This window comes from Passer domesticus, chromosome 16 (genome assembly GCF_036417665.1).
Source record: "Passer domesticus isolate bPasDom1 chromosome 16, bPasDom1.hap1, whole genome shotgun sequence".
NCBI lineage: Eukaryota > Metazoa > Chordata > Aves > Passeriformes > Passeridae > Passer > Passer domesticus.
This window is the reverse complement of record NC_087489.1, coordinates 6,029,757-6,054,539: the sequence shown is the minus strand read 5'-3', so window position 1 is coordinate 6,054,539 and position 24,783 is coordinate 6,029,757. Positions and strand designations below refer to the sequence as shown.

Genomic DNA, 24,783 nt, shown 5'->3' with positions numbered 1-24,783 from the left:
TTGTTTGCTAAAGTCTTAGGCATATGCTGAATCCCTGAAGGGGTGTGTGAAGGATATTAAATGTACCATGGCAGGGGGAGAGGAGCAGCAGTGTTACAGGAGGAGGAATGGCAGATAAGCAGTGGGGCCATGCTGTTATCGCTCTGTTTGGGAGGTGCTGGGGTTGTGCAAGCCAATATAGGACATTTACACAAATTGCTGGAATAAAAACCCACTCCATCAGCAGTCTAGTATTTGTTTCTTATTATATGTTAAATTTTTTCTGGCACAGCAAAGTTTGTCACCTGTTATGTCAAGGTCTCGGCATTCAACGCTGGGATCTTTCCAAGTGTGCTGAAACCTAATTGGTTAGGGGTAAGCCTTCCCTTCGTTTTAGGAGGGGAAAAAAAAGAAAAGCGAGGAAAAAAGAAAAGGCTGTGGCATCTAGAAGGCATTTAAAGTATTTTTTCTTGTTCTCGCAAGTCTTGTGATTTGCCAGACTTAGGCCTCCTGATTTTTCTCCCCTCTGGTTCTGGGCTTGCTTTGCTTTTCCATTGAATTAAATTGGGAGAATAACATACCACAAATAATGTGTAACAAATAACACTGAGCAGCCAGCCCTGCAGGTTTGGGAAAAGCTTTCTCCAAGCATGGCTCTGCAGCTGGGAACATTGGGACACCTGAGGGCTTAGTGAGAGAAAACCTTTGTGTCCTTCTACCCTTGTCCAATTGCTTTTTTTTTTTAATACTACTGAGTTTGGTCTGTAAAATTACAGCCCAGACTAGAAATTTCTTGTCTGCAGGATGTTGGGTGAGTTTGGGGAGCCCTTTCCCAAGTTGGATTGCATCTGTGCCAGGTATTTGGTGAAATCTCTCTGTGCCACTTACTTATTTAATCCAAGAAACACCTTGGTCAGCAGGATCCAACCTGAGAAGCAGCTCAGTGGGGCTCTGGCAGGGAACTGTAGTGAGCTGGCTGAAGCACAGGGACACTTCACAGAATCATAGGATGACAGAATGGTTCAGGTTGGGAGGGACCTTAAAGATCACATATTGCAGCCCTCCTGCCATTGGGCATGGGACACTTGGGACATGCTGCTGGGAGAGGAGGACCTGTCACTGCTCGGGCAGGAGCAATAAATAACTTTAAATTTTCCTTTACTTGGGCAATCACAACCTCATTTTCCTGGTTTTCATCCTTGTTCCAACCTCTGCTCACCTTTTTCCAGGGCAACTCTTTGTTTTTCAATATGCTCTTTTCTCCCCTGGTCTGAACTTAATCCCAGAAATCCACTTGGCTGCTTATCTCTTTAGACAGTAAAGTCTAGAAATTAGGAAATACATGGAGCTGGCTCTGCTGCTTCCCCAGTGGTGAGGGAACAGGGATTGGATGGCAGTGGGGGGAAATGAAGGGGAGAAAAGAAGGCCACAGCTCCGAGCAGAGCTGTGTTATATTATTATATATGATGTTATATTTAGCTGCTGCAGTGGCAGTGGCAGTCAGGGTGCTGTGCTTGCTGCTCTAAATATGTTCTGGCCAGTTGAGGTTTCCAGCCCCATAATGGACCGAGTCCACAGGGAGCTGGGCAGCAATGTCACTGGTTTCCAGCACCCTGCAGCTGGGGAATTGCTCCTCTGGGTAGAGGACGTGGTGATTAATTCAGCAAATTTGGGTAACCTCTGGTAAATAATGTCTTTACTAATTGGGAGGGGGAAAAAAACCCAAAGATGGGTGTTTAGGGTGCTTCAGTGGGGATGTGCTGTGGGAGCAAGGCAGGGTGGACACCTCAAACTGATCAGTTTTATTTTTGATTTTAGCCTTTGCTAACCAAAGATTGCCTTCTCCTTTAGGGGTGCAGCAGTAATTTTTGGTGTCATGTCTTCTCTTCTAGCCCTGAATCCTGGTGCTACTGAGGCAACTGCAGGCACTTTGAAGATGTGGCTGAGCACAGAGGAGGGGCAGGAGAACGACAGGCTCAGGACGTGGTCCCTCGAGCAGGTAGGACATTGCTGTCACCTTGGGTGCTGTGTGTGATGTGAAACCTCCTGTCCTGGTCAGGGCACTGTGGTGTGTTCCAGTGTGTCACAGAGATCCCTGTGCAGGGATCCTGATGGCTGAAGGAAGTGATCCTGCAGTGGCTGGCTCTGCTGCCTTGGGAGCAGGGGCTGCTCTGTGGTCAGATCAAGCTTGGCTTATGCTTCCAGGTGTCCCTGAGAAGGGGGAAATTTTTATTTTCTTTGCTTTTGGATATCACTCCTTGAACAAAGCAGAGTTCAGATAGCCTGTGTGTTTGTACTTCTCCTGGCTGGCTCCTCTATCTGTGTGCTAGTTGCTGATTTACTTTATTTCCATATCACTTAATAAATATCCATCTGTCCCATGGTGTGGATGAAGGGTCAGGAGAGCAATGCTTTTTCCCTTTGGCTTCTGTGGATGGAAGAAGTGTGCTTGGAAATAACACTCCAGTTTCCATTACACCGTTCCAGGCTTTTGAAGAAGAAATTGGGTCTCATAGCAGAGCCAAGCCATTTTATTTGTACAAAAAGTAAGCTCCATGGTTGAACATGAGTGAGCAGACTGGCAGGGAATTCGTTCACCCAGTTCATGGCTGTGTGATAAATGACAGTGTCCCTGTGGAAATGGGGATTTTCAAACTCTGGAGTGGTTTCTACCCAGCTTGTGCCGCATCTGGAGACTGCTTGTTTCTAGACTTTATTAAATAATCAGCGTTGGGAGTACAGTAACTGGACTGATGCTGTTTGCTGCAGCTTTCCTGACACACTTCCAGTTCTGTAGCCTGTTAAACTGGTAGGAATAAACTAAGGCACCCTGCTGAAGCATGTGATGTGCTGGGATCCACGTGCACCCTCAGCCCCCTGAGAGCTGTCCTCCTTGAAGTTCCCTCCATTAATTGCATCTAGGTGGGTCCTCAAAACCTTGTGGCAGTAATTGTGCAAATGCAGTGAACATTGTGGCTCCTTGGGTGTCTGGCTATTATAAACAGGGAATTTTGCAGGAGGAAGAGGGTGAAGCTTTGGTAGCTTCGCTGTGCCTTTGTAAACAGAGTCGGTCTCTTAGGAGGGAAAGTAGGGAGAAGGGCATTAAATTTTATCTCCCTTGGTATCTGCCAGGGAAAGACAGCAATCATGGATGTGGATGGTTCATGTGGAAGGTGTCTGGGCAAATAAGAAGGATTCCTTTGTGTTCCATCTGCAGAAAAGAACATTGTTCATTACTGGAGGGCCAGCACCCAGAGCTGGCTCGTGGCTTGTAGCAGTGTGCCATCCTCCCTGCAAGCTCATGGTCCTGTGCTGGCCCACGAAGGCTTTTCACTATCTTCTCTGGGAGCTTTAAGAACCAAGCTGAGGATCTTTGCTGCAGAAGTTGGCTCCTTTCTCTCTGCTCCTCCTTTTCCCCCACCCTCCTGTGGTGTCCTCTCCCTCCCAATTCATTTGTTTTTTAAACGATTGTGCCATTGTGTGCATCAATACGTGCATGGCCTGTCTTGTTTTTCTCTTGGCCTGAGAGTGCAAAGCAAATCTGTTTATGGTTTTGGTGAGCTAATTCTTCCCCACCCTAGATTTTTAAATAGACTCTTTCTTTACCAAGCTTGCAGAGCTTGCAGGATGTATTGAAGTAATGGGAAAAATATGTTGTGTGTTAACCTTCCTTTTTTGTAAAACTTTATTTACAAGACCCTATTCCTGGCAGTGCATCTGGGAAGTGAATATCTGGATGCTGGAGAAAGTAGAAGACTTTGAAATAGCAAAATGTGCATTTAATGCATTTGGGGAGGAAATGTTTTGAGTTTTCCACGTTCAGCGCTTGCATTGTGAGGCAAAGTCTAGTGAGCTGTGCTCAGTTGTCCCTTTAATTATTTATCTTCGCCTGCAAATCCCAGTTTCTAGGCTTGGCTGTTCCCTGGGCTGTCTGTTACCTTCAAACAGGCTCCTCCAAGGCAGCTGCTGACCCAGACCTTGCAGCTGAAGGTAGGAGCAGCAAGGAATGCTCTTGGCCTGTAAATAGTGCCTTGGATTAAGGGCTTGGTATGTCACTGGTGTGTTGGAAATGTTATTTTTGCTTCTTGATTTCATCCTTCCTGCAAATCAATCTCAGACCTGTCTGTTTAGGTTAACAGCCTTCTCTGCATCCCTGGGGGGGTTTGCAGAGCTCTGCGTGCAGCATTTTCACCAGGGTGTTTTGGCTGCTGGGGCAGAGCTCAGCTCTGCTGTGGGAGCACTGGAGGAGCCCCAGGGACACCCCTGGCCATGATGCCTGCTGCTGGCTTCCTTCCCAGCCCTCGTGGTGCCTCTCTCCTGCAGCCTGCCCTGCCACAGCACCTCCTCACCTCCAGCCTGGCTGGGAGTTATTTCTGGTGAAAGCTCTGAGCTGCTTGTGGCTGGCCATGGGGCAGGAGCTCTCTGTGGAGATGTGGGGCTTTGTGCAGCCTGGTGCAGGGTTGGTGTTCCTGCCCATGGCAGCAGGGCTGGACTAAGGTGATCTGATCTTTAAGGTCCCTTCCAAAGCAAACCATTCTGTGATTCTATGGCCATTACATGTGCAAATGCACTTCTCCAGCCCCAGCTCTGTAGGGCTTGGCTGAGGCCTCTGGGTACTCCTGTAACATAAATAACCAGGAGTAGGATTTCAAAGCAAGCAAATTTTTGACATAGTTGATGTCACGCCTCTTCAGCCCTGTGTTTAGGGCCCAAGGATCTGCAGGCCCACAGCTGCTAGTTTGGTCTTGTTGCTAATAACCCTCTGGAGGTGTTTCTGCTGAGCTGGTTCTTGCAGAGGGCTGAGGGGCTCACCCTGATCTGATGGTGTCAGGGAAGAGAGGCTCCATGGTGGGAGCTACCTGAGGAGCTTTCCCAGAGCGGGGTGCCCTGTGTGAAGCTGCAGCCCTGGACATGCTCCTTGCTGGGTTTATGGTGTGGAATGTCACTCCACAAGGACTTCTGGTGAGTAGCCTTAAAGCAGAAAGGGCTGGGGCAGGGTTATCCCACTCATGCAGCTCTTCCACCCAGAGCCTCTGCTCTGCCAGAGAAGAACAGATGGAGAAAAGAGATTTCATTTCCTCACCCTGAGAGGTAAATTTTGCAAGAGCTTCGTTCACCTGCAAATCTACAGCAGAGCTCAAAGCAAAGAATTCTCCTCACAAAGGCTTTGCAAAGCAGGATTGTCCTTTGTCCGTGTAATTTGGTAGCACATTGGGTTTCTTTCTCTAAGAGTCTTAGAAGAGGTGAAGCTCTCTCTCTTTTTTCCTTTTCTGTCTGTTAAGCTGGCAGTGTTGGTGCTCCCCAGGAAGGTGATGGCTGGGTTGGCACTGAGCAGTGCCCAGGCAGGGGCTGTAGCCCTGAGCATGGAGCTGTGAGCCCTCTCTTACCTCCTCTTTTCCTATCTCCCCAATCAGTATGTGAAACTGCAAAGTTTCCCAGCTTGCAGATCAGATGGAATTCTCCAGATGCCCTTGCATCCTTTTCCCTCATTCTTCTCTTCCTGCTCTTACTTGTTACTGACCTATTTGCTCAGGACATGTATACAGTATCAGTGTGACAAATTAAATTCTTGTACTCAGAAAGATGAGGCCACTGGATGCATAAACTTCTTGGCTAGCCCCACACTAACAGTTTTGACTCCTGCCCCTCACATTGTATTTTGTGAAAGGCAAATTCCATCCTGCTTGTCCCTTTCCAAACCTATTGCCCAACACTTCCACTGTTTGTCATCAGCTGGAAGGGATCTGAGCACTGCAGATATCCACAGATGTGGTTTGATTGTCTGTGCTCTGTGTATCAGGAGGGTCTGGCTTTGCTGTTCCTCTGTGCAGTGGTGCTGCAGTGGCTCTGCTGTTCCTCTGCTGAGGTGAGCAGTGCCCCAGCAGGGCTCTGGGCTCCAGCAGCAGGAGACTGCCAGGAGCAGCAGGGGATGCTCCAGAGATGCCTTCAGCCAGCCCTGCCTGGGGGCTGTGGAAGGCTCCAGGGAGGGCTGTGTCCAGCCTCTGAGAAGGGACTGGGGTATGCCTGAACAGGTTTTCTCTATGAAGGGAAAGAGCTGTGGCTTGTGCAAGCCTGGATAAAGCCCATTGTATTGTTTTGTCCCAACACAAACCAGTGGCACGTCAGGTTCAAGGACAGGCCTGCTGCCGAGGGAGAGGCTTTGGCACGTCTGGCTCAGAGCTAAGGCTGCAATATTCTGTGTCCTCAGAGGTATTTGTGAAAGAGGACACAAATCCAAGGTGAAATGGTGAGTTCTTACTCACCACCCTTCAAACTGTGGACTGGAGGCCACCCTTCAAAACAAAGTGATTCACTACAGAGGAAAAACAGCTTCTTCTTTCCCAGCTTGATCTGGAGCCTTGTAATCACTTTGGTGGTTCAGCTCTCTGCAGCACTGAGGAGTTGTCTGTTCCAGTGCACTGAGCATGCTGCAAGTTTTATTTTATTTCCAAAACAGCCCTTTAAGCATGTTGGGCTGTAAGGGAAACTCGTAATAATTCCCTCTGCCAGTATAATTCAGTGGCAGTGCAAAATAGGAGGGTATCTGACTAAAGGTGACCCATTAAAGGGTGATTTCTGATAAATAACTAGACTGGGGACTCACAAGTCCTGAGTTTAATTACTGACTTTGCTATAAGCTTCCTGTGACCTTGGGCGAGTTATTTAAAATTGCTTTGTGCCTCATTTCCCTTTCTGTAACACACTGGTGACAGCATTTCCCTTCCAGCAGGAGCTGTGGCAGTGGGAAGGTGTCTGTACCCTTTTCCATAGCTGCTGTGTGAAGAACCTGGATGGACTAGGAAGCATCTCATGGGCCTCTCTTCTGTTTTCCTGGGGAAAGAATATCCATTTAAAAGGTTTTACAAGCACCCAGAGAATAATGTTCCATTATTATGCTCCTGGCATAACTGCACTAGTAATGTGGTTGCTCCTTGAGCTGTAAAGTGGTCCTGAGCACTGCTCTCAGCTCTTGAGCTCTAAACTGATGGCCAGTTTGGGCAGAGCAGGTTTCTGGTGCTCCTGTGCTGCCTTTCTGCTTTGAACCCAGGTGAATGCTGGGGAGGGGCGATGGCTTTGGGGATAAAGATGATGGCACATGGTCCTGCTCCCCATGGCAGTGTGCAGACAGACCTGGGGCAGAGCATTTCATCTCTCCCTGCTCTTTCCCAGTGCAGGTAACAGCACTGACCACCCCTTTTCCCACTCCCTAAATGTCAGGAGAAGCTTTCCAGCATGCCTGAAATGTGCTAAAACCTCGTGGCTGGAATAGCAGACATCTGGGAGGAACAAGGGCTGGCTGTCTCCTGTGTGCTGCTCTGAAGGCTCCCTGCCATTCCCATGGGATGAGCTGTGGGAAGCCCTCACATGACAGCTGTCCTGGGGGGAGCTGCCTCTCTTTTAGGTACAGCAGAGTTGAGAAGGAGTGATGCTGAGCCTCCTTTGTCCTGGGGACATGCAGCCCCTCTTCCCTTTGCTGTATCAGGGGTGGAACTGGGACAGGCACCAGCCTGAGACCCCCACCCTGTGGCAGTGAGTGAGCTCCAGATGGTGTGGGATGCTGTGGGTGGATGGAAGTGATCATCTTTGGGATGTGGCAGAAAATCAGACCTCATGGTGCTTGTGGGTGGGAAAATGTTCTTTGGGAGTATCTGACTATCCAGAAATATTGCAAATATTGTTATCTGCATTTCCCTCTGGTCACACAGCTGGTCCAGTGGCTTGTGCAGGCTGGTGAGAAGCAGCAGTGTGAATTGTGGCCCCTCTTTCGTCTTTGGTGTGAATCTGTCATACAAAATTTCTATCACCTGTGCGAGAGGCATGGCCCAGCAGCTGGAAAAATCCATCCATTTTGGACAGAAGCTTTGCTTTCATCTCCATCCTTCTCTTCCCAAGAGCCAAAACCCCAACCCCCTTCTCCTTCAAGGTATCCTGGGTTACTGCCTGTCCTGCTGGGATGCTGCAAGGCTGGACAGCTGGCAGCATGTGGCCTCCAGGGCACAGCAACAGGCTGGGGCTGCTTCTAGACAGGATTGTAAATCTCAGGCTGCAGGTAGGTCTGGCTGTTCCCTCAGACTCTGCCTGTAACTAGGAGTAAAACTGTCTTGAACAGCACCCCTGACACTAGTGAAAGGGAAGAAATTGAATTCAATGTACAGGATGTGGTATCATTAAGCACTTCTGCTGTCTAACCCTCTTGTTTTTCCCTTTTGTGGTTTGAGTGATCTTCCTGCTGTGCCAACAAACACTTAAGGCGGTGGATTTTTCCCCAAGTTGTGAGACTTTTAGTTGTTCAAGCTGCTTTGTTTGTGGGGGAGGGTGAGCTCCAGACTTAATGTGTGTGGAAGATCACATGGATGTGTGACTTCTAAAAGTCTTCAGGGCTGTCTGTTGGAGGATCTTGGAGCATTGGGGAGAGGCTTTGCACATGTCTCTTGGGAAATTCTAAAATGCCATGGAAATAACTACTGACCAAGGAAGGGAGGGATATGGGGAAGATGCCAGGCAACAAGGAGGAGGCTGGCAGCAATTTCCTGATGGAGCTGAACCCTGGTGAATGATTTCAGAACGCTGCTGTACTCTGGGGGATGGCAAGTGACTGTACCCTGAATATCCCTCAGACAGGGGGCTGCCATCCCGTGGGACCTTGCCCGGGATGGCAGCTTGAGTCCTTTAAACAGTGAGGGTGTCTCCTGCACTGGCAGCTTCCCAGCACTCACCAGCACTTGCAGGTGATGATGAGACTTGTGCCAAATTGTAGAAGAGTGGAGAGGATGAAGGGTGCAGATAGGAGCAGCTGGCCATGAATTTTGTGTGTTGCTCCTGTGGTTGCTGCTTGCTTTTGATGTGAAAACAGATGGTCCAGAAGAACCCCAAACACAGTGGCAGTGCTTTGGACAGTGCTGCCAGCCACTTTCCCAGCTATCCCTGGCAGGCATGTGCAGTGTTAGAGCAGTAATCCATGGAGGGCTCCCTGAAGGATTCCTGCTGCTCTGGCCCTTGGGAGGCAGCTCGATGTGGAATTGATCGCAGACGTGTCGCTCTCGTGGGGCTCCTCTGCCCTGTCTGCCCTGATGGGATCAGGGACGAGTCCTGCAGAGTGTGAGGGATGTCCTGCAGGCTGTGAGCTCTGTCCCCCAGCTGCCCTGACATGGGAGGCCTCTATTCCCTTAGTCCTGTGTGGTGGGTGGTGATGGGCTGGTGCTTGGAGGCAGTTCCTGCTGTCCAGGGTGACACGCTGTCATTTTGGTGCAGTATCATCAAGATGCTCCCAACTCCCAGGATCTTTGATGTTCACTAGATGTTCACTCCTAGCCCAAAGAAGAGGGCAGGTGCCTGGAGGACCATGTTCTCCTAACCTGACTGTGATTTGGGTGCTGGCCTAGAAATGCAATGCTCCATCATGGCATCACCACTGGGTCACCCCCATCCCTGTGTGTGCAGGCTGCCTGCTGACACAGCAGGGATGTTTTTACCTTACTGTCCCCTGTGCTGACTCCTGCAGTTTACTTTATCCTGCTGTTTTCTTAGTGCTGTGAAACAGAGTTAATAATGTTGCTGTGCCCTTTACCCTAATGAGGATAATGAATGTTTTAGATTGGTGTAATGAGACAAACCTTCATTTTTTTCTGAAAAGCCAGGAGGGATTTGTGATTTCTGACCTGCTGAAGTTATAACATAGTCTGTGATGCCTTTGGTGCAAACCAGAAATGTTTCTGTTATTCATGGGATACTTTGCAATGAGAACTTTTCCGTGTTTATTTGAAGGGCTGGGAAATTTTAAATTTGCAACAGATGGATTTTCTCCAAAGGCTCCAGGTTAAGTCAGTTCTAAGGAAATGACAGTCTTCATATGGCAAACTGATTTTTTTAAAAATTGACTCTTATTTCATTTTATTCCCATGAAGGATGTTGTTCCCCTCTGCTGCTCCTGCACCCAGTCTAACCTAAGTCCATGCAATGTTTGTGAAGGGTGGGATGTTTCAGGAGGGCAAAATGCAGCAGTCAGCTCTCCTGTGAGCACTGTAGTGGTAGAAAACAGGCACAAATCCTTTGTTTTCTCACATCACTCCCCTTTGTCACCTGTCTGCAGGTCTGATTTGGCAAACAGAGCAGCTGTTAGTGAGCTCCTCACTGTGAGCTGGGGTGGTGAGGTGGTAACAACGTCTCTTTGCACTCATATGAACATATTAAATACTTTTAAAAGTCATCTAATACAGATATTGGAGACACCTGTAGGTTCACACCCGGCTGCCTGCACAGAAAGTGAGGATTTCCTTAGGCTATCATTTCTAAGGATGGATTTTTGAAGCCTGTGGCCAAGACCTGAAGATAGGTTTGCTATCGGTTGGTGGTAATCAGGCTGTACTTGCATAATGATAGTAATTTCCTTCTTCTTATATCTTAAATTTGATTTATAAGGCCATGCTGCAGTGTGACTTTAAGTGTTTGTCTCTGCTGGCAGTTGGCAGTGTATTAGCTGTGATCCTTTACAGAAATAAGTGTTCAGTGTTGGAGCTAAATTGAATAATATGGTGGTGTTTGTGTCTTAATCTTCCAAATAGCTCCGTTAAGTTTGCTCCATTGATGTCTAAAAGGCTTAAAAATAATAAACTCCATTGTATAGAGCTTTGAATACAGAGTGGAAGCTCAGTAATTGCTGGCAGTTCATGGGCAGACTCACTAAAACATGGCAAGGTGGCAATTCTCCCAGCACGCCTGAATTTTTTAAAAGAATCTCCCTGTATCAAGGCCTTGTGATCCACAAGATGCAAAGTACATCAATATGAATTCAGGCTTGTGGGACTCGGTCCAAAACCCCAAACCCTTTAGTTGCACTCTCATATCAATTTCAAACACCTTTTGTCTTCCTCATCAGTCTGCTGGGAGCTGTTTGCATCCCCAGCTTTGGGGCAGGGTCGGTGGAGTGGGCTCATCTTGGTTGTCAGCAGAGAACTGAACTCCTGAGCCCCCATCCCAGTTCCCAACCTTTTGCTCTTCATAGGAAATGGGGGAAAAAACTAAATACATGGTGGTTTGTTTCTTTTTAATGAGGTTCTCAGGGAATCAAGTGTCAAAGGAAAAGCTCTGCAATCAGGGATCTGGCTTTGCTGTTTCTTCTCAGATGATGTCTGTGGTTCCCCTGCATCCTTGTGAATGAGAGTTAAATGAGGAGTTGCAAAGAGCAACTAAGAAAAAGGCTGGTTGGACTAGCAGGAATGCTTTAAAAAACAAACAACAAACAAAAACCCCAAACAACCAATTCCCCCCCTTCCCCCGCAAAAAAAAAAAACCAAAAAAAAAACAAACCAAACAAACAAAAAACCCCCAAAACAAAACAGGAGAGGGAAAGGAGGAAAATGTGATTTGTTTATCACAACTGAACTTGAAACTAATTTTAAATGTCTGTTTTCTGAGAGTAAGGAAATTCCTTTCGCTTCCAGCAGTAAATAACTGGGATGCTTTCAGCTCACAGCTGATCTAGAGGATGGTGAGTTTTCAACTGAAAAAATAATTGACTCTGCAGTAAGGCCACTCCATTCCAAGTGTCACTAAACAGCTGGAGGAAGAGGAGAGTCCTGACTGGCACAGTTCATATCACAAATAACCCTTGAACTTTGTTCTGTGTCTCTGAGTTCTGTCCAGAGTGTCTCGACAAATGGTTTTGAGCAAATACAGTTTCTAACCAGGGAGCAAATGACCAGGATTGCATCTGGGTGGCAGGTGCGTGATCCAGATGCCCAGATTTTGCCCAGAGAGATCTCAAATCACGTCTCAAATCCATTTTTCTCTTGCTATCAATCCTAAAAGACATGGTGAGTATTTCAGAGAAAGGAAGAAGGTTGTCTCATGGGAAGTCTTGGGGGTCGCTGAATGAGGGTGTGGTGGTAAGGATGGTTGTTCTCCGTGCCAAGTTCTTCTTGGCCACTGAGTGGTGAAGGATTTAATGCTGGCTGTGGTGAGCAGGATTTCTGAAACTCAGCTTCTCCCCAGGCTCATCTCAGCAAAGGGTTTGGCTGTCAGAGATTCTGAGCTCTCTTAATGGTCTGCCCTTCTCTATGCCAGCAGGGCCTGTCCTGTGCACTCCAGTTGGGACTTCTGGAAGTCTCTCACTTATGTAGGTGCTAAAAAGGAACTGAACTTATTTGGGAACTGGTGTTCCAGCTGAAGGAGCTGAGCACTTGCCAGTCTGACCATATGCTTCTGAAGTCCTTGTGGTTCAGTGCTTTAGTCCAGGATATTGCCTATTTAAGGCAATGGAAGGAAGCCCTGTGCCACTCTTGCAGAGTAGGTATGTGAACTTGAAGCATCAGGACCAAATGGTAGTTCTAGAATTAGATGGTGTCCCTAATTTCCCTCTTCAGTTTTAAGTGGATGCAGCATTCTTCACTTACAGCCTCAACTGTTGTGTTGCATTGTTGTATGGGGTTGAACATCTGCCCCTTCCAGCCACAAAAGTGGCTGTGTTCCAGTGGTGGGTGGTTTCTTTCTATTCAGGGATCCTCTGAGGCCTGGAAAAGCTTGACTATTAGGCATGACATACTGTCAACTGCTGCAGATCCCCTTGGCTCCCTCCTCCCAACATCTGCAAGGCCGGAGTTGTCCAGCTTGGCTTGTCCATGTACAGTGCATGAGGCAGATAAACCCAATTCCTCCCAGCTGCTGCTGCTGAGCAGGGGGTGAGCCCTCACCAGGAACCTGCCCATCCCATGCAGGAAACATTTGTGGTGCCAGCCTGTAGCAGAAGAGAGGGAAGAGCTATGACCAGCTCCCTCAGGAGGGCTGTGGTGCTGGGACCACAGTCCTGGGATCTCTCCCCACTCGCAGCACCCTGGTTTGGGATGCTCATCCTCCCCCCAGCAGCTCTGCCATAACCCTGCTGTTCTGTGGGGTGGCAGAGGATGGAGCAGCAGCCCTGGCAGGAGCACTGTGCCACCACGTTAAAGGCTTGGATGCCAAAGCAGAGCCGTGGTGAGGGACAAGGTGCCTGTCTCACACAGGTCTCTCAGCCCAGTGTTTTTTCCCTGCAGCATTGTTTCCCTGATTGACTGGCGCTGGCTTGGCAAAAGCCTTTTGAATATTCATTTGGCTGACGGGAGATGAGAGCGCGGTAGCTCCTTGAAATCAGCTTGGGGAGGGGAAGCAAATAAGACTGCCTTTTTCTCACTCCTAGTGCTACTTGAACTCTCTCAAATGCATGCTTCACATGGATAAATGATTGCAGAGGCCTCAGCCTACCTAACAAGCCTGCTGTTGTATAGCAAAAATTACAGTGCCTGCATGCTTGCCATCCTCATTTAAAAGCCCATTCCTCATTAATATCACTTTATACATATTATTGCAGCTCGAAGTGCCATTCCTCTTCTCCCCACCCATTTCCTTGTCTGGCTGTGACATACAGGAACTACACCCAGTGCTTGACTCGCCTCTCCTGACCTTTTGTAACTTGGCTCCAAACTCCTTTTTTTGGGTCTTTTGCAAAACACTGTCAGAAGGGAAAAATCCTTTGTTAAAACACAGCCAACTCCTGCCTCAACGTGGAACAGTTTGTTCTGCTGAAAGAATGAGCCAGTTCAGTGAGCAGAAAAACATTGCCATAAACCAGCGGGCTCAATAAGCTGCAAAAGCCATCGGCTGCGCGCAGCGTCTGAAAGGACGACTCTGAAGCAGAATGCATGGGGATGGAAAAAAATAATCCACAATCCCAACCTGCCAAACCCCGTTTCTTTGCTTTCAGACGAAGTATTTTGCAGTTTTCTTTCTGGTTATAGCAACTGTAAGTGGAGGAATGGGAGCTGAGGCTGAGCCAGGATGTAACACAGCTCTCAAAGCTGCATATTGCAAAAGGGCACAGGGGATGAAGTAATCCAAAAATGCTCAGCTGGGAAGGGGCTGCAGCACTCACAGTCATCAGGCTGTGCTGCAGATGATCAGCTCCAGCGCCTCTGGTACTGTTTAGTAGCTTGGTTTAGTCCTTCCCACCCACATCTTGTTTTAAAGCTCTGGGCACTCTTTACTTCCCTGGAATTGCTGCGGGTCTGTCCCTTTTGCGGCTGCTCGGTAACTGGTGATCAGCCTGGCTTCAGCAAGAGGTTCTTCATGCCACAGGGGACTTGGATGCTTGGTGAGAAACCTGTGTGACAGGCTTTTGGGTTTGTGTCTGCAGTGGGATCGTTTTGGTGCTGGTATAAAAGCTGACACTGGTTTTGTTTGAACAGTAGATGTTGTGTTGGCATTAGAGCCGTGGTTCCCGAATTTGGGGTGACGGCCCCTCGATTAAGGTCTCCCGTTATGGAGGTGATGTGCAAGCCTGGCAGAGGGGCTGTGAGCAGATGTATATCAGAAAGGTGGGCTCCAAGGCTTCCCCAAGATGATTCCTTGGGATGGGGCAGGCTGTAGCAGCACTGAGAGCACAGAGGGGCTGTGGCACTGTGCGTGCTCTGTTGCCATTGGGTGCTCACACCTGTGAGCTCCTCAGCAGCTCAGCCAAGCGTTCCCTGCTGATTTAAAAGTCTCAAGTATCCTTGTTGGAAATTTGACGTGGACAAAGATCTACCTCTGGTGCTTATTCGTTGCTCTGAGTTCCCCAGTAGATTTTTGTCTTGGAGCTGGTTCAGTAATTTGAGATAATAAAAACACAAAGAAGTGTATTTTAGGTGTAACCTATTCATCTTCACATACATTCTGAAGGGCTGCATCTGCCAAAGCTGGGATGTTCTACAGATATGGTGATGCTTGACAATGAGCTCCAAGGCGTGTGGCACATCTGAAGGTGGTGTGGCAGGATATAATTGATGTGTGAGGTGCCTGTGTTTCAGACGAAATCATGAACAAAGCCCTGACAATGCAAGCAAAGATAAAACATCCTAGAGAAAGCACAAGGGGCTGAAATGGGAACTCCAGTGCGTTTACAAGCATGTTCATACTGTCCTGTTCGGGCACAAACCAGCCTGCTGGCAGTCACCAGCTGAGTGTGAGGTGATGGGACACCCACATACTAGTGAGCTGAGGGACTTCTTGAAGCTCCATTAATGCTAGCTGGTGTCCTCTGCTGGTGGTGCCTACCTCAGAGCTGGCTCTGTGGAGATGTGATTATCTGTCTGCTGGGCCTTTTGCTTTGGGGGAATGCCGGGAATGTTCTGCAGCATGGACAAAATCTGAGGATGGAAGCTATGGAGGTGGGTGCCTGGATTGCTGGAACTGTGAACCCTGCTAAGGTAGTGCAATGCGGAGCAAATCTGTAATGAAGCCTCTGTGCCAAAAGAGATTATTACTTTTTTGGAAGATGTTAATGGTATGATTACATAACATTTATTTTGTGCTCAATCAAATGGATGAAGGCAGAGGAAAAGGAGTGAATTAATGTTAGTGATGTTCAAACAGAAGCACGCAAAGCTCTGAGGGATGATCAGTGGTTTTGTTTTGATGTGTGTTGTGGTGGTTGTTTTTTATTCCTCACATTCTCCTGAAATATAGCACACAGGCTTGTCTCTAAGGGGGGCACATTGCCAATAGTCTAAAGGTTATATTATCCCAGTGACCTATTTTTATACTCTAATCGTGTTCTGTTTCAGCCAGCTCTTTCTAACCTTCCATCTTGCTCAGTTTTGTGCTTGTCTGGGGAGAAAAAAAAAAAAAGCAGAGATAATTGCCCTTAGTCCCTGAGTGCTGAGGCAGCCTCTGCCCAGATACCAGCACACAGGAGAGGTGCTGCTGCTACAGCACAAGAGCAGCCCAAACACACAGCTCAGAAATGGGCACCTGCTTGAGACAGGGGGATGAGGAGCACTGTGGGCCAGAGGAGAGGGCTTCTCTTAAGGGCAGGTTTTAAATGGAGAAGTCTAGCAGTTTGGAGAAGGGTGAAATTTTAATGAATAGCTCTGTTTAACTGGTCTAAATGGAAAAGACGCTTTTCTGCTCTAGGCCTGCCAAGGAATGGAGAATGAATACGATTGTTCGGTCAACCGGCTCCCACTGCATTTAGACTGTACCCGTGGTTTCAAAGCCAGGCTTAAGCTACAAAGCACCCTGACCAGTTGGCATAAAGAGAAATTGTTCCTTAGTACAAACGTTGACTGTGATGCTGCTTGAAGCTCAAAACTGCTGAAGTTTGTGCGTGTGTTTGTACATTCGTGCAGCGTGAAATAATAAGATGTGAAGAGCCTTTCTTGTCTGCGTGGCCTCTCTGGGGCTGTGGTTATTGTATTGCTGGTGGCCCTGCTTGTTCATGTTAAGGTTTGAGTGCCTGCAGAGTTAGTGTGGTACCAATCTGCTCTGGAGGGGAAAATCTCACTAACTGCTCATTGATGAATTTACAGTCCTGAATGGCGGGCGTTAAGCCCCTAAAGAATTGTGTCACAGCCTCGGTGTGGGTCATAAACCAGGCTCTGGGTGGCAGACACTACCTCCAGGTGCAAGGGCATGGCATGGGGATGTGTGCAGGAAGCCAGGGTGCTGCTCTGCTGCTGGCATTTTTAGGCTGCTGGAGATGTTCCCATGCTGTGACTTCCTCCCAGCTGCAGCCTTTGCAGAGTCACTCGGGGAGGATGCTGGACTCCAGCTAGCTGGGATGCACAACCACAGAGTGGGAACAGAGGAGCTCAGCCCTGCCAAACCTTGCCCTTTCTTCTCCTTCACAGAGCCATGCTGGCACGGCTGGCGGAGAGGTCCCTCCCACACCTTGGAAGTTTCTCTGGAGAGGTGATCTGTCCCTGCTGGCTGTGTCTGTCCGTATGGAATGACAGGGATGTGCCTGGGGGAGGTCTGAGATGTCCATCCACACAGTGTGTCCCTGGGGTGGATTAGCAGTAGCCCCCACTGGGCATCCTTCAGCAGTAAATAACTTGGATTGGTGAAACTCCTACATGACTTCTGATGAATGGACTGCAAAGGCAGAAGGAATGTTAAAGCCCAGCCAAAGAGGAAGAGTCCCAGGACTGCCCTGGCTGGCAGCAGGGCCTGTACCCTGTACCCCAGATACATGGAGCTGTTTGTCCTCCCTTTCCCAGCACCGTGGTAAATGCCCCCAGTCCCAGGCTGCTGAGCTGGCTCCCAGATAAAACTGGGTGCCTGTCATGCTGCTGTCAAACACAGTGGGATGTTTGTGGGGGTGGGAAGGGGAAGGGGGCTCAGCCCTCAGGTTTGGGGTGATGGTGGTGGCTACAGGGATCATTTATTTGATGGCCTGGCTAATTACAGTGTGATTGGGAAGTCATCTGGAACTCCCAGAGGCAGTGCTGCATCTTCTGACCCTGGCTGGAGGTAGAGCCTGAAGGGGAGAGACAAAAACTCAAAAACATCAACTTCTTTTCCTCCTTTGATTTCTTCCTCTTTTCCCTCTCATATGATGCTATCAGCTGGGGCCTGCAGAGCTTCAACTCAAAAACAAACCGCTTTTATTTAAAGTGCCAATATTGTGCTTGGCTCCATATGAGACAGAAACATTAACTTTGTCTCTGACCTGGGGAGCGTGTCTGCCTGCCTAGCAGGCACTGAAAGTGTTGAGAAAACTGTTATTTTACTTCTATTTTGGTGCTGATTTTTAAAAATGGAATTTTTTATTGATTTCATTTTATTTTAACGGAGCATTCCCTCTTCAGCAGAGCAGCAGAGCCCACAGAACATGCAGCCATCCTTTGTGTCCCCACGGAGCTTTGTCCCTGGTGTCAGTGTTGGCTCAGGAGCTGGCAGGGCAGGGGAGGGCAGCTATCCCTGTGTTCCCATGCCTGGGCAGTGGGACTGGAGCTGCTGTGTCCTGGTGGGTTTTCTGGATGCTGTTTCTAGGCGAGGTTTGCAAAAGGTCACAAAAAAATTAATCTGCTAACTGGGGACCTTGGCAGTGCATGCAGTGAATGTTTTGCATTAACAACCTAACTCGTTAATTCAGTGAAACATTTAAAACCAAACCAGTTATATCCAGCCAAGCTGGAAAAAGCTGAAAGTTCATACTCAGCAGTGCAGATTTCGAAACCTCCCTTTGTTAATCTCTGTAGAAGTAAATTTTCTGCTATTGCAGAGCTCACTGTGACTGGTCTGGGCATTGTTTCCCTCAGCAGAGGCAAAGCTGCTCTGCAGAGCATTGGTTTTGTACCTGGAACTGCCACCTTTCCCTCCAGCCTTAGTTTCTGTGAGCATCACTGTGGAAAAATTGGTTTTACTCTGCTTTAAGTCAGTTTTCCCTCAAATTTCCAGCAGCAGGGATGATTTAGGTTCACTGGACATTTGACCTGTTTACTCTGCTACCTTGCCATGAAATTAGCAGGTATAAAGTGAATAGGAATCATGAATTTAAGTACAATAACTTTGTCTTCCTGCCTTCAGGTAAGTCTTCCATTCAGCTTTGTCTCTTTGTTCCAGTTAATCATAAAACAATAGATAGGAAACAGAGTTATTCACTCATGGCTGTGCAGATGGGTCTGAGGCATCTGCAGTGGTGATATATACACTGAGATCAATTGTAAGGATCTTTTTCAATTGATTATTTTATCTGCCATTAATTTACCCTATCCATTAGAACAGACTCACTTACTTTAATGAGGGAGAAATCAGTGAATTATCCATTCTGTTATATATTAGTGCTGTATTAAAGTATTAAGTGCATTCTAGAAGGTGAGCAGTGAATAAAACATATTCCCAACATGTGGTTATGCAACTGTTCCATGGAAATGAAATGGACAAACAGTACACTTGATTAATTTTTTTCCCCCCAGTAAATTGCCACTGTGATTCACTTCCAGCTAAAATTTGCAATCTGTGTTCTCAGGTGGCATTAATATTGGAGCCCCGCAGGAGAGCTGTGGTGGCTGGGGCTGCTTTGATTGCATTTTTAAGGAGAGTTGTTGGAGAGAGCACAGAGTTTGATGCAAATGTGCTGGTAAATGAAATGCAGAGCTTTTAGGTTCTCTGTAGGTGGGTCAGGCCAGTCACACTTACCCAAAATAACAGCGGTGGAGTGCTCGGGAGAGGCACTTTGTTAATGTGGCACAATGGGGGTCTTTGTGTGTCGTTGTTGCTTTGTATCAAATTTACTCTGTTGACAGATAAAAATCATCTTTTTGATACCTAGAGACTCCATAAACACTGGGTCAGATCTGCCAGGGAGTGGAGCTGTGTCAGTAATGGAGACTGGAGTTTGCTGGAAAGAAAAAAGGTTGCAGAGGGCCCAGCAGCTTCTCTCTGTGCTAAAGCTGCAGGATGAAATTAAATAAGAATTCCCTTTTACCACTGCTTTCCTGACATGAAACTCGTCTCAGCCTTTAAAGCTGTATTTTGTAGCCTTCAGGCTGATCTTACTGCTTTTTCCCTAATTGACTCGACTTGGAAAGGTCATCACATCCTGCTAGACTGTGTAATATTTAACTTAGCATCAAAAATGAGGATCTCAGGATTGGTGTCAAATGGATGCTGTTCCCTTCTGAATAGCACAGCCCATTCATAGTCATCCAAATATTCCACTTGCTAATGCTAATGAACAACTCTCTGGCCCTCTGCAGAGGGCAGGACCAACCACGGGAAGGTGGGATGAGAGTGGCACAAAGCAGGTATTGAGATGTGAATCCACGCCGTCTAAATCCAGCTCACACCTTTAATACCCGTTTTATTTATAGAATTTTTTTTAAAGTTATAACTTCTAGCTCTTCAGGATGCCTTAGCATAGCAAGCAGTCTTTTCTGATGCCAAGTTCAGCGATGACTAACACTGTTTACAGGACTGTTTTGTAATCTCAGATCGGCCCACATTAACGGGAAGTTACGTTTTCCCGTCAGTCTTTCAAACGGTGCCTGAGAGTTGCTGAGGCCAGAGCCAGCCATCCAGGCCCTCCCGTTTGGAAAAAATGATGTCAGCTTTCAGAACAAGCTTTTTAAAAAAATCTAATAAAGTTAGGGAGGTCATTTGAAATTGAACTTCCTCCATTTGATTTTTTTTTCTTTCTTTTACATGAGGATCTTTCATTCCTCTGTTCTAAAAACTACCAACAAAACTAAGCACAGGAGGTATTGCATAAGCACCAACAAGGCATTTGCCTGATCTGCATTTCTCAGTGCATGAGATCAGCTCCAAATATCTGATCTGAGAAAGCTGCTGGTGCACAACTGCTGTAACTGATAGGAATTACCTCTGTGAGTCATCTCATAGGATGGTAAGTCTTTTTTTTTTTTTTTAAGTTCAAGTTTTTATGAGTGTTTTTATAAAGCTCAGTTGCTGTTACTGTAAATCTCAGGGAAATCTGGCACAGTCTCTTTGTAATATGAATCAGTGAGTCCATATGCTTCCAAGTGACCTTGCAGTCTGGAAAATACCATTTTATCCCTCTGTTGAAGAGAAAAAGAAAAGCAGAGTTGCTGTAGAAAAGGTTGACAGAGGGGTGGCACCAGGCAGATGACTCCTGGTGCCAGCTACAGCAGCTCTGCTGCCCTGGGGTCATGATCTCAGGCACAGAGCATTTGCTGTGCAAGTGGGAAGGCTACCTCAGGCCAGGAATAAGGTTGTGGCTAATGCCTCAGCCAGCCCTGACCTTCCACAGGCTGGAGCACTTCAGGGTCTGCTGTGGCTTCAGAGGAGGAAAAAAATAAAGGAAAAAGTTATTGTTGGTTGGTTGGGTTTTGCTTGTTTTTGTTTGGTTTTTGTTTTAAATGTAACAACTCTCTGGCTAGCCCAAGGCCAGCGAGGTGGGCTTGCACTGATGAGAAATGACCCTTTGTCAGGGAATCCCCCAGTGCCCTGGGGGGTGTGACTGCCAGGAGCTGCAGAGGGGCTGGGAGGGAAGCCTAGGAGCCAGGAACATTGTGGTGCTGCTCTTGAGCTTTGGGGCCTTTACCTTGCCTTGCAGCGCCTGGTGAGGACTCACAGATGGTGTTGGAACAGGAATGAAGTGTGCACAGGATGGGAAGGGCAGCTCCCAAATGCTTTGCAGGCTTGCTGAGCAAGAAGGGCTGAAATACTGCAGCCTCCTCACTCCCAGCAGCAGCTCTGGGTGTCTGCAGAGACTCTTGGCACAGGCGCAGTGCTCTGAGCTGGCAAGAAACTTCCTGACAGGATGGACGGAAAATGCTGATTTTGAAGAAATTGAAATGTTCTGTAGGGAATATGTGGATTTTTCATCCTGTTTTTGTGATGGAAAGCAGGCATCTTTCCCAGGTGATCCTGCCTGGTGTCACCTCCTGTGTGAGGCTGAGCTGGGACCTGGGTGCACAGGGAGCCCAGGCACTGCTCTCCCTGCTGAAACATCAAGGACGGGTCTTGACAGGGTAGAATGAGGGGGAAATTCAGTGTTTGTCCTCCTTAAATGAGAATTTGATGTGGGCTGTGAAAGTGGCATGTTTGTGCGTTTGGTTTGAAACAGACAGTTCACAGGTTTAGGTGTGAAAATACAGTAAATCCAAGGTCAAGTGAGATTTTTCCAATGAAAAAAGAAAAATTATTTATTGAGTGAAGCAGTTAAATACCAGAGCAGTTGTACTTTGTCTAATACCAAGGGAACTAACCTCCTCCCTCTCCTTGTCCTCAGGTTCAGTGGCAAATATGAACATTTGTCAACAACACCTCGGGACATCATGAGTTTGCTGGAATCTGGACCACAGAACACTTGCAATAGCGCTTTCTAAATTTGAATTTAATTTAAATGAAAGAAAAATAGTCCTCTGGATCGACTGCAGTGATGGCTAGCAAAAGGAAATCCACAACTCCCTGCATGATACCAGTAAAAACACTGGTGCTTCAGGAGACCGAACAGGACGCTGGAGAAGATGATCGTGAAGGAACACAACCCGAGGCTCCTGCAGAAGGACCAGCAGCGAGTGATGCCGGGGCTGGCAGCAGTAACAACGGAGCTTTGTCCAACGGGCACCGCGGCGTTGCCGACGGTGACACTTACATCTGCAGGCCTTGTGACTTTGGCTCTCAAGACCTTCACCAGTTCTTTGGCCACTTGGACTCTGAGCACTCAGACTTCAGCAAAGACCCCGCGTTCGCCTGTGTCGGGTGCAGCTTCCTGGCCAACAGCCACGAAGGGCTCTCACACCACAACGCCGAGGCGCACGCCGGCGAGGCCGGCTTTGTCTGGAGGCTGGTGAAGCAGGACAGTCGTACGACCGTGGAGCAAAGTCTCTGTGAGGCCACCAGCAGCCACGACCTGCCAGGAGAGGTCCCTGAGGAAGGGGCGGATGGCCAGTCTGAAATTATCATTACCAAAACCCCTATCATGAAGATAATGAAGGGTAAACCCGAGGCCAAAAAAATCCACACGCTGAAGGAGAATGTGTCAAGTCAGCTGGGTGGTGAGGCAGAGGTGAAGGATGGAGAGCATTCATTCCCAAATGGGTCTGTGCCAGTCAGCCAGCCCACTGCAGGTTCATCAAAGTCATCCCACATAGTGAATGGCTCCATCATAGGAAACGTGCCTGTTCTGCAGGCGGGTGTTGCACAATTTGTGTCTCTGCAGCAACAGCCTCCCTTGCATCAGCAGCTCCCTACATCCAAGTCCCTTCCTAAGGTGATGATCCCACTGAGCAGCATTCCCACATACAATGCTGCCATGGACTCCAACAGCTTCCTGAAAAACTCTTTCAACAAGTTCCCCTACCCCACCAAAGCTGAGCTCTGCTACTTGACTGTGGTGACCAAGTACCCAGAAGAGCAGCTGAAGATTTGGTTCACTGCCCAGAGGCTGAAGCAGGGCATTAGCTGGTCACCAGAGGAGATCGAAGATGCCAGGAAGAAGATGTTCAACACTGTTATTCAGTCTGTGCCACAACCCACCATTACAGTGCTGAACACGCCCCTGGTTGCAAATCCTGGCACTGTTCCCCATCTTATCCAGGCAACTTTACCAGGCCACGTGGTGGGGCAGCCAGAGGGGACAGGGGGGCTGCTGGTCACGCAGCCCATCATGGCAAACGGCTTGAAGGGCACCAGCTCCTCTTTCACCTTGGCAGTGACTTCTGTCCCCAAGCCACAGCCGGCAGCGCAGCACAGCACCGTGAGCTCCAGCAACACATCGGGGGTCAAGGTGGTCAACAGCGGCCAGTCCCTGCTCACCGCCTGCCCTGCCATCTCCTCGCAGACCTTCCTGGACCCCAACGTCTACAAAAACAAGAAGTCCCATGAGCAGCTCTCAGCCCTCAAAGGCAGCTTCTGCAGAAACCAGTTCCCTGGCCAGGCTGAGGTCGAGCGGCTGACAAAGATCACGGGCTTGTCCACCAAGGAGATCCGAAAATGGTTCAGCGACAGGAGGTACCACTACAGGAATGTGAGAGGCGGCCGGGCCGTCTTCCCTGGAGACAGCGCTCTTGATTCCCTGCCCGAAATCACCTTAGACGTGCCACCCCGAGGAGCTGAGCTGAGCCCTGCGGCGGTGGCGGCCACGCCGGCCCCTCACCACCCACCACGGCGGCAGTCGTGGCACCAGGCGCCCGACTTCACCCCGACCAAGTACAAGGAGCGAGCGCCGGAGCAGCTGAAGGCCCTGGAGAGCAGTTTTGCCCAAAATCCCCTTCCTGCCGAGGAAGAGGTGAACCGCCTGAGGGGGGAGACGAAGATGACGCGGAGGGAGATCGACAGCTGGTTCTCGGAGAGGAGGAAGAAGAAGGTGGCGGAGGAGAATAAGAAAGTGGAGGAGGTGGCTCAACAGGAGGACGAGGAGGCAGAGAATGGCGGCGGGGAAGGGGAAGACTCCTCGGATGAGCAGAGGGCCACGAGTGAAAACGGCTCAGTCGACGCCTCCGGCAGCAACCCCAGCGCGGCGGAGCGGAAGGTGAGTCCCATCAAAATCAACCTGAAAAACCTGCGAGTGACCGAGTCCAACGGCAAAAACGAGGTACCGGGGACCGGCGCAAATGAAAAGGGGGACGGCAGCTCCAGCCGGCCGCCCACCCCTCCCAAAACCAAACTGAACTTCAAAAAAACGGCCCAGCAGCGGCATCTGCTGAAGCAAATGTTCGTGCAGACCCAGCGCCCCACGAACCAGGAGTATGATGCCATCGTGTCCCAGACGGGCCTGCCGCGGGCCGAGGTCATTCGCTGGTTCGGGGACAGCCGCTATGGCTACAAGAACGGGCAGCTGAAGTGGTATGAGAACTACCGGCGGGGGGTCTTCCCCCCGGGGCTGGTGGAGGTCAGCCCCGCCGGCCGGGAGGTGCTCGAGGACTACTACGAGAAGCACAAGGGGCTGCGGGAGGAGGACGTGCCCGGCCTCTGCGAGCGCGCCCGCCTCGGCGCCCAGCAGCTCAAGGTGTGGTTTGCGGTGAAGGCGGAGGAGCAGGGCAGGGGCTGCGGCCCCGAGGCGGCCGGCAGCCGGAAAGGGCCGTCGGAGAGCAGCGAGGCGTGGGAGCCGGGCGGCCAGGAGGGCAGCGCCGGGAGCCCCGCCGCGCCCGGGCCGCCGCCCGCCACAGGGCCGGGTAAGGCCCCTGCCTGGCGCGGGAGGGCTGCGGGGGGCTCGGGGCGCTGCGCCTCGCGCGTTTCGGAGCGGCTCCAGTGTGTGTGAGGTTTAACTGAGGAAGTGGTGAGGAGCTCTCTCTGAAGGAAGGAGGGTGAGGAGGGTCTGGCAGGATGACGCGAGTGCCACTGCCTGCCTGCCCTTTCCTGCCTTGGTCTTTGGGTGATGGCACCACTCAGAGACCAAGGCCTGGCTGTATTTCAAGCTGGAGCAAAACTTTAGGGGTGTCTTGTCATTTTAGAAGATGACCCACGGATTTGTTTAATTTATTTGGTCAGAAAGGGGCCTGGCTGCTTGTCCTGTGCTGCTGGTTCCTTCCATGTCCCTGCCTGACCTCCGGCAGCAGGCACACCCCTGCCTCCTTTCTCTCTCCT

The 24,783-nt window shown here is 49.1% G+C and overlaps 1 protein-coding gene across 6 annotated transcripts in view; it reads left to right on the top strand.

Annotated features, from left to right (window-relative positions):
• The window catches only part of ZHX3 (zinc fingers and homeoboxes 3), a 46,751-nt gene that overhangs the window by 15,604 nt on the left and 6,364 nt on the right, over positions 1–24,783 (top strand). For 3 of the 6 annotated variants that reach the window (XM_064391782.1, XM_064391784.1, XM_064391783.1), the window contains exons 2-3: positions 1,872–1,978; positions 21,485–24,205. In XM_064391782.1, coding sequence (XP_064247852.1) covers positions 21,635–24,205 — 2,571 coding nt within the window. In that variant the 5' untranslated portion in view covers positions 1,872–1,978; positions 21,485–21,634. Of the gene's footprint in view, positions 1–1,871; positions 1,979–13,949; positions 14,102–19,765; positions 20,117–21,484; positions 24,206–24,783 lie in introns of those variants that run through there. The other 3 variants (XM_064391787.1, XM_064391786.1, XM_064391785.1) reach the window with 3 other exon arrangements.